Source organism: Solanum tuberosum, unplaced genomic scaffold, assembly GCF_000226075.1.
Source record: "Solanum tuberosum cultivar DM 1-3 516 R44 unplaced genomic scaffold, SolTub_3.0 scf00088, whole genome shotgun sequence".
Lineage (NCBI taxonomy): Eukaryota > Viridiplantae > Streptophyta > Magnoliopsida > Solanales > Solanaceae > Solanum > Solanum tuberosum.
The window spans coordinates 813,191-820,775 of NW_006239011.1; the positions used below are offsets into that span (position 1 = coordinate 813,191).

A 7,585-nucleotide genomic window follows, 5' to 3' on the forward strand; every position below is an offset into this window, starting at 1 on the left:
TGTGTACTTATTTAAAAAATAGGTAAAAACTAGGGGTGTACAGAATGAGTTAATTTATATGAGTATCCACTCATATTTTACCCATTTTAAATAGGTTTGGTACTCATTTAAAAATAGGTAAAAATAAATAATATTCATATCACTCATTTATAAGTGGGTAGTTAAATGGATAAAATGGGTAAAAGATGTTCATTCATAAAAGAAAGAAAAGTTGTAAGGAGTGGGGTGGTAAAAAAAGCTTTTCAATTCTTTTTTTCTATAAATTTTCTTAATTTTTTTGGGATGGGGGTAGGGGGGTAGGGGCGGGGTGGTAAAATAAATTTATTTTATTTTATTAATATTCTTTTACATTTTTTTTGGAGTAGCGGAGGGTGCTAGGAGGGGGGAGGGGGGCTGGTAGGTCGTTGCGTGAATTTTTTTCTAAAAAGTAAAAAACTAATTTTCTTTTACATTTTTTTAGGATAGGGGGCATGGGGCTGGTAGGGGTGGAGTTCAAAAAAACTTTAAAAGGATTTTGTTTTTAAAGCTTTTACAAAATCTCTACTATAATAAGGATATTCATTTTATCCATATTATCAGTTGGATAACTCGATTTTACCCATTTAAAATTTCAATCGAGTCAAGTACTTTATCTGTTTTTATTAAACTAATTTCGATCAACTCATATTCGATTTGCTCATTTGCCACTCCTAGTGCAAACCAATTCATTGTAACAATTAAGACAAGTGGTGGAAACTGTATGGAATGGTGGGGAATATCAGTCCAGCTAACAGAGCATAAAGACGAAAGAAAAAGGCATAGCTAAAGTTGAAAAGTAGCACAAACAGCCACGACGATTGGCAGCAGCAGCACATCTTTCTTTACGTATCTCACTGAAGGAATGGTGGTGGCATTTTATCTTTCGTATTTCTTTTGCAAAGTTGGATTTACACTTTTTTGTATAGTGGGGTACATAAAAATATTTCACCTTTTTTATGCTCATTTATTGACAAAAAACGCCTACTTTATTAATATATGAAAATAGAAAGGGAGAACACACAATTACTCTTCTAGATTATGATCTAATTCTTAAAGACATTCCTTAACTAAACTAAGGTTCTATTACATTTGAATTCAATTTTTTTTGTAATATTGTACACCTTTTGGCTTATGTGGCACACCCCGGGACTCCATGCAGTTGAGGTCACGTAAGCCAAAAAAGTGTACAAAATTACAAAAAAAAATGAGTTCAAGGGTAATAGGACCTTAATTTAGTTATGGTGTGTCTCTGAGATTTGAGTCATAGTCTAGGAAGGTACTTCTACCTTTTCCCAAAATAGAAATGGAGAATGGTTGTTTTTGATCTCTTTCAGATGTCTCATTCATTTTTCTTTTTTATGTTTTCCCAAATTAAATGAAGTGTCTTCTTTCCATCAATTAAACGTGAAACTTGGTTATTTGAAATGGAAGAGCGTATGAGGAAGTATAGGCAGCTGAGTCCAGAGAGAGCCAAAGTGTGGACTGAGAAATCACCAAAATATGAACAACAACAGCCCAATCAAAATGATGGAAAAGTGCCAGTGGTATACTATCTTTGTAGAAATCAACAACTTGAGCATCCTCATTTCATGGAAGTAACCATGTCTTCCCCTGATGGTCTATACTTGAGAGGTAACACACACGGCTCTCGTTATATATTTAGACATATCTATATATATGATGAATACGAATCTTGAATTTATATATCTTGTTGCAATCTTGAAGATGTAATCCAGAGGTTTAACGTTTTGAGAGGCAAGGGAATGGCTTCATCTTATTCTTGGTCCTGCAAGAGGTAAAGACTAAACAGTTGTATAATTTTGCTTTTAGTCAAACAGGATTTTATACAGGTTTTCTCATCTGTTATTAACACAGAAGCTACAAGAATGGATTTGTGTGGCATGATCTTTCTGAACATGATCTAATTCTTCCTGCTCGTCCTACTGAATATGTTCTAAAAGGCTCGGAGCTTTGTGAAGAATTAAAGTCAGGTATCTACACTATCACGTTTTAGGAGAACAGATTGGCTGCAGTGTTTTTTTTCTGATGGAAATTCTTTTTGTCAATAGGGACATAAGATTTCTGCTTTTAAAGAAACCACAGTAGTTGTAATTAGACCTCAATTGTTTCCTTTGTAGGTCGATCCAGTCCTGCAAAAAATGATAGCTTGTCAAATCAAAAAGTATTACCAGAACCTCCACTGTCAAGAAGCCAAGATGATTCCTCTCCTCCGTCTAACACGAATGAAAGATGTGCAAAGAATACTTGTGATGGTGAACAATCACTTGCTGCTGAAAAGGCAAACAGCGCTAATACGTATGATGGCCTGCCTGATGCTTCCGTTCAGATTCATGAAAAGACAAACACGTCTAATACAACTCATGATGATATTTGTAGAAGAGGCATTTTAACGGATGATAGATCTTGTGCGGTTGAAAAAAATGAAATAAATCAGGTTCAGGTTAACAGAATGAATGAATCAGCAGAGATACGTGTGGAGTCAGACACACTTCCACCAGATACCTTAATATCTCTCATCAGATCAGATGTTAGCAAGCCCAGGAAACTTGATAGTGAGAAGTGTCGTGTTCCATCAAAGCTAAAGCCTCATAATATGCTTATGCAACTAATTTCTTGTGGATCAATTTCAGTAAAGGATCATAGATTTGGCTTTATACATACGTACAAACCAAGATTAAATTTAGGAAAACTTGATTGCATTACAAGGAATAAGAGTTTAATGGGTCTGAATTTGGAAGACGAGGAATATTTCTGTGCAAGCTGGACGGAGTCTACTATCCCCAAGGAAAACCAGTCATCCTTCGTCACTGCTGAGAGGTTCGTACTTTGGTTACACTTATTTGGAGTTTCATCTGTGTGGAATTTTTAACTTACTTTCAATTAGAAATTATTACGTCTTGAAAATCACGATTATGTCTTCCCTACAAAAAAAAATCTATGGTGCTAATGTTAAATACGTTAGCTGCCTATTGTGCTACTAGTAGATTCTGTGCTACTAGGTAACCCGTCCTTTTTTCTTTCTATATCGTAAAATGAGTTGTACGATGCAGGACAAATAGAAAGCCTGAAGATTCAGTTCAAAGTAAAGAGGGGGCAAGTTCTAGATGCTCAAAGTGCGTTAGACATTCCACCACCAATGTGCCAAAAAATGAGTCATGGTCTTTCGGAAGGAGAAACACTCAGTTTGCGAATCGTAAAGCCTTTTTGGGGATAGAAACAGTCCACAAGAAATGAGAAAGAAAATGTGGTTAAAATTGAAGGAGGTCAAGTTCACTATTTTTCAGAATTGCTTAGATTATAATATATATGGTCGAAAAGCACTTGTATTATTTGAACTAGCATAGGAAAACAGCATGTAGAAATATGAATATTTGTCTATAGGAATTGTTGGAGTATTGTTTTGATCAAGGATTAATACTACAGCAAGAGAAAAACTTGTGATTCTTCTACTGTTCCTTTGTTGCAACTGGTGTATACAGTATACCACATTTGTCCCAATTAAGGATGCTAAATAGTTAACCCTGGCACAACAAGTATATTTGGATGTTTAGATTGAGTTAAAAGTAGATTTAATGTTTAGATTGACTTGAAAGTTGATTAAATCTACTTTTAACTCAGTTTTTAACTTTTGGAAGTGTTTGAAAAAAATAAAAAAATAACTTAACGTTATGTGTGACATAATCCAAATGGGCTCTCGGATCTTGAACGGCAGGAGGGTGTAAATCCTGCCTTAATGGCGAGGTTAGGAACACCACTTGACACGATGGCCAAAAAAAGAAGCCATTGAGTTCTTGTCCAACACTTGTTCTTACTTTTTGAACTCAATAATTTCAATTATACATTAATAATTAATATTTGTATTAGTTGGAATAGTTTTTTCTTTCATTATGCTCTATCTTTAGCTAAACCTACAATGATACCCAACATTTGTATGTTGTTCGAGACTACCTGAAGGACATCCCCATTTGAAAAACCGAGTTTGAAAATCTTTAAGAAAAAATCAACTATTTCTTCCGTTTAAAAATGAATGACCTAGTTTGACTTGGAATGGAGTTTAAGAAAAGAAAAAAGACTTTTTAATCTTGTGGTTATAAATTAAAGTTGTGTCAAATGTACCATAATGTCATTTAATCTTGTGGCCTTAAACATGTCACGTGAAAAGTTGAAGTTAAAGTGCTGACAAAAAATAAAAGGGGTCATTCTTTTTCAAGCAGACTATAAAGGAAATTTGGTCATTCTTTTTTAAACAAGGGAAGTAATATTTGTTTCTCTCTTTCTTTTCTTTTCTTTTTCCAAAAAAAAAAAGCTTTAATTAACACATTTGCCAAAAACTGCAACACTGAATTTTAAAACTTTGTTTTCCAAGAAAATATAAAATTACCACTAATTTTCTTAGTGGAAATTGAGAAAACAAGCCAAAAAATTATGCAAAATGTATATGCTTTTAGTAGGACCCAATCAAAGCAAGGCACTTCTTCGCAAAGTAACATTGTTGGGGTGTATAATTTTTCTATTATTATACAAATAATACAAGAATCTGATTCTCCTATCATGTGCACTACTCAAAGTCAGAAAAGCTGAGAAATATATAATTACCCATTGGGTTGGGTACATGATTTTTTACCTGGATAAAATATGGATTTAAATTCATCTTTAATCTATAAAAATATATATATTCATCCGTTAATTATGGATAAGCTATGGCTAAAATATTAATTAGTCAAATGATTTACTTTCAATTTTTATTTACTCACAAAATTTATGATATGACTAAAACAATTGTAAATTTTCTTCCTTTTTATATTCTTAGTAAAACTAATTATTTCTCTCTATAATTGAAAATGTGAAATCTTTGACCCTCCAAAAAATACTTATTTTAAATGTACATTTCTTTTGTTAATTATAACTATATATTTTATTTGTCTATGGATAACAAATAATAGTGTAAAATAAGTAAACATGTTGTAAGACTAAAGCAAAATAAGAAAAGAAATATAGAAGATGAAAGGAATATAAATAGGTAGACAAGATATGAGAGTTTTCTTATTCGTCCAAATATTCAATTGTGTACAATATGAACACTTATGCCTCTATTTATAGGGTAACATACAAACATACAAATTAGTCATAAACATAACATTAATCAACAATATAATGAAGGACGTTATGGAGGTGTAAGGTTACAAGAATAATGGTCATAAAGGTGGAGGTTATCTTCATAATGTACGGAAGTAATGTATGTGAGAGTAACTGTTTGTGTAGTGGACATCCACACTATATTATCTTATAACACTCTTGTTTTACTCGAAAAATATAAATAAAAGAAAAATGACTAAGTTTACAAAAAAATCGATCAAACTTAAGGTTTAAGAGAAATCAAATTTCCAAAAGAACAGAGTCGCCACTTAATTTTTAGTAAAAATAATGAAAAAATATAAGGTTTTTCAAAAGACTCAAATAGATAAAATCAATTGAAAAGAGTTCGAGGTTCAATGTACATTCCGAGAAGGTGTTAGGCCCTCAAAATGTCCGCTAACTTGCGGTTGACCGGTGATTTGACTAAAATGACTTTGACTAATGTTTTTGAAATTTTAACTAAGTAAAAGAACTCATAACGACTTTGATTAATTTTTAAAATTTTTTTTAACTAAGTAAAGAACTCATAACGACTTTGACTAATTTTTTTTTTTGAAATTTTAACTAAGTAAAAGAACTCATTTATTTTAAACTTATTTATTTATTACTATTATTATTATTATTATATTTTTTATCATTATTTTTTTTATTATTGTCACTTTAATTATCTTAAGGGGGAATGAACTAAAGGGGGATTTTTCTAAAGGGGAATAATTTAAATGACAAGACTAATAAAAAATAGAGCTAAAAATATAAATATTTTAATTTGAATATGATAAAAAGTTGAAATGGCTATCTATGAGAATTTAATTAAATTAAACCATAATCAAATAAATGGTTAGTCAACATAATAAATAAATAAAGAGCAAAGGAGAAAGATATCATATTTGGGCTTGTGGCTCAACTTTAGGAACCTGTCCTAATACTAAAAATGACCCAAAATAATGAATTCGGGCCTATTTAATTAAGATCTGGTTCTGTAAATTCTTTTGGGCTTTTTTAAGCCCATTTTCGCTCTCAAACACCTGTGTATACATCAAAGGTATATTATTGTATATGGGTCATATTTTGGGCTTTTTCCATGTATATCAGCATGTATAGCATCCGTATACAATATACTTTAGCCTCCAAGTACTTGCAATTCGTTTTCAACCTGTAATTCAACATTCTGGAATGTATATCAAGGTATACTGCTGCATATCAACATGTATACAGTCCATTTTGGACTTCTCCAAGACCTGTAAATCAGTCCCTGCCCCTGCAATTTCTCCCCTTTCACTTGAACAAGATGAGGCTGACTCGAAGAATGATATTTGGGCCAATATGGTCTGAGAGCGATGCGGGATAGAAGCTAAAGTCCATAGGACTCATTCAGATAGATTACATGCGCCAAAAGATAACATATAAGAACCAATACGAGTCAAGAAAAAGGAAAAAAAAACAAAAAAGAAACTCAAGATTACCACCGCACCAATATCCTAAGATTACCACCGCACCAATATCTATATTTTTAGCATTTTCACAGAGAAAGGGAAACAAATCTTTAAATAACAAAGAGGATAAGCAAAGTATTGGAATCTCAATTTATAGTTCATGCTTAATTCAACTTAGATCCCAATCATATTTAAGACTCAAACTAAATTAACATCTTACCAAACTAGACCTTAAAGCTAACACGATTCACCCAATATAGAAGATGACAATAACTTCCAAACTTAACCATTACTAAATCTTGGAAATTTGAACAAATTAACATGCTGAGACAATCAGAAGAGGAATATGAGCATCAATTTTGGAAGAGGACATGAACTGGAGCAAAAGAAAACTCAAAACAAAAGGCTACAAGAATTCACATATTTATGAACTTTACTGCAAACTTATATCAGAATAATGGGAAAAGAGAAAACATGACAATAGCTCAAACACTTAATTCAAAGCAGCATATACTAGAAAGACCGAGAGATAGAGAGAGTTAAGTCGACGGATCAAACACTTAATTCACCACATAGGCTTGACTTGAAACCGTAGACCTACACGAATAATAATATCGACAGTAACGAAAAATTTGATACGCACAAATTACACTTCCCTAAAGAAGCATAAGCGATCGTTATCAAGTAAAGAACCCAACTTGTAGGTTCGGGTCGATCCCACGAGGAAAATGGTTTAGACTTTACTTTAACCAATAATTATAGTCAATTAGTCATATTACTTCCAGAAACAAGTAATTAAAAGGGGGGGGGGGATTTTGTGAAACAAATTGTAAGAATTCAGTAACTAATTAGTAGACAAAAGTCAATTTTGGTTGTTATCAAGATGAGAAAATTTAACTAGGGTATACGTGTTCACCACAAGCTCATAACGCAGTAATTCTAGTAACAACAATTCTTTCCTAGTGTATTACATGCAA

General features: G+C 32.3%; 1 protein-coding gene across 2 annotated transcripts; it reads left to right on the plus strand.

Annotated features, from left to right (window-relative positions):
- Positions 1-1,044: 1,044 nt before the first annotated feature.
- Positions 1,045-3,488, plus strand: LOC102591113 (protein UPSTREAM OF FLC-like). 2 transcript variants are annotated; one of them, XM_015308517.1, is made up of 5 exons: positions 1,045-1,650; positions 1,744-1,813; positions 1,897-2,009; positions 2,157-2,856; positions 3,090-3,488. In XM_015308517.1, the coding sequence occupies exons 1-5, from the start codon at positions 1,443-1,445 to the stop codon at positions 3,271-3,273; spliced, it is 1,275 nt and encodes a 424-aa protein (XP_015164003.1). In that variant the 5' UTR covers positions 1,045-1,442; the 3' UTR covers positions 3,274-3,488. The 2 variants fall into 2 exon arrangements, with proteins under 2 accessions (XP_015164003.1, XP_006346819.1); XM_006346757.2 differs by having other exon boundaries at positions 1,046-1,650; positions 1,894-2,009.
- Positions 3,489-7,585: the final 4,097 nt, after the last annotated feature.

Coding starts and splice junctions, on each gene's coding strand:
- LOC102591113 (XM_006346757.2), top strand. CDS start 1,443: ATGGAAGAGCGTATGAGGAAGTATAGGCAGCTGAGTCCAGAGAGAGCC. Junction 1,651..1,743: donor TGATGGTCTATACTTGAGAG/GTAACACACACG, acceptor GCAATCTTGAAG/ATGTAATCCAGAGGTTTAAC. Junction 2,010..2,156: donor TTGTGAAGAATTAAAGTCAG/GTATCTACACTA, acceptor TTTCCTTTGTAG/GTCGATCCAGTCCTGCAAAA.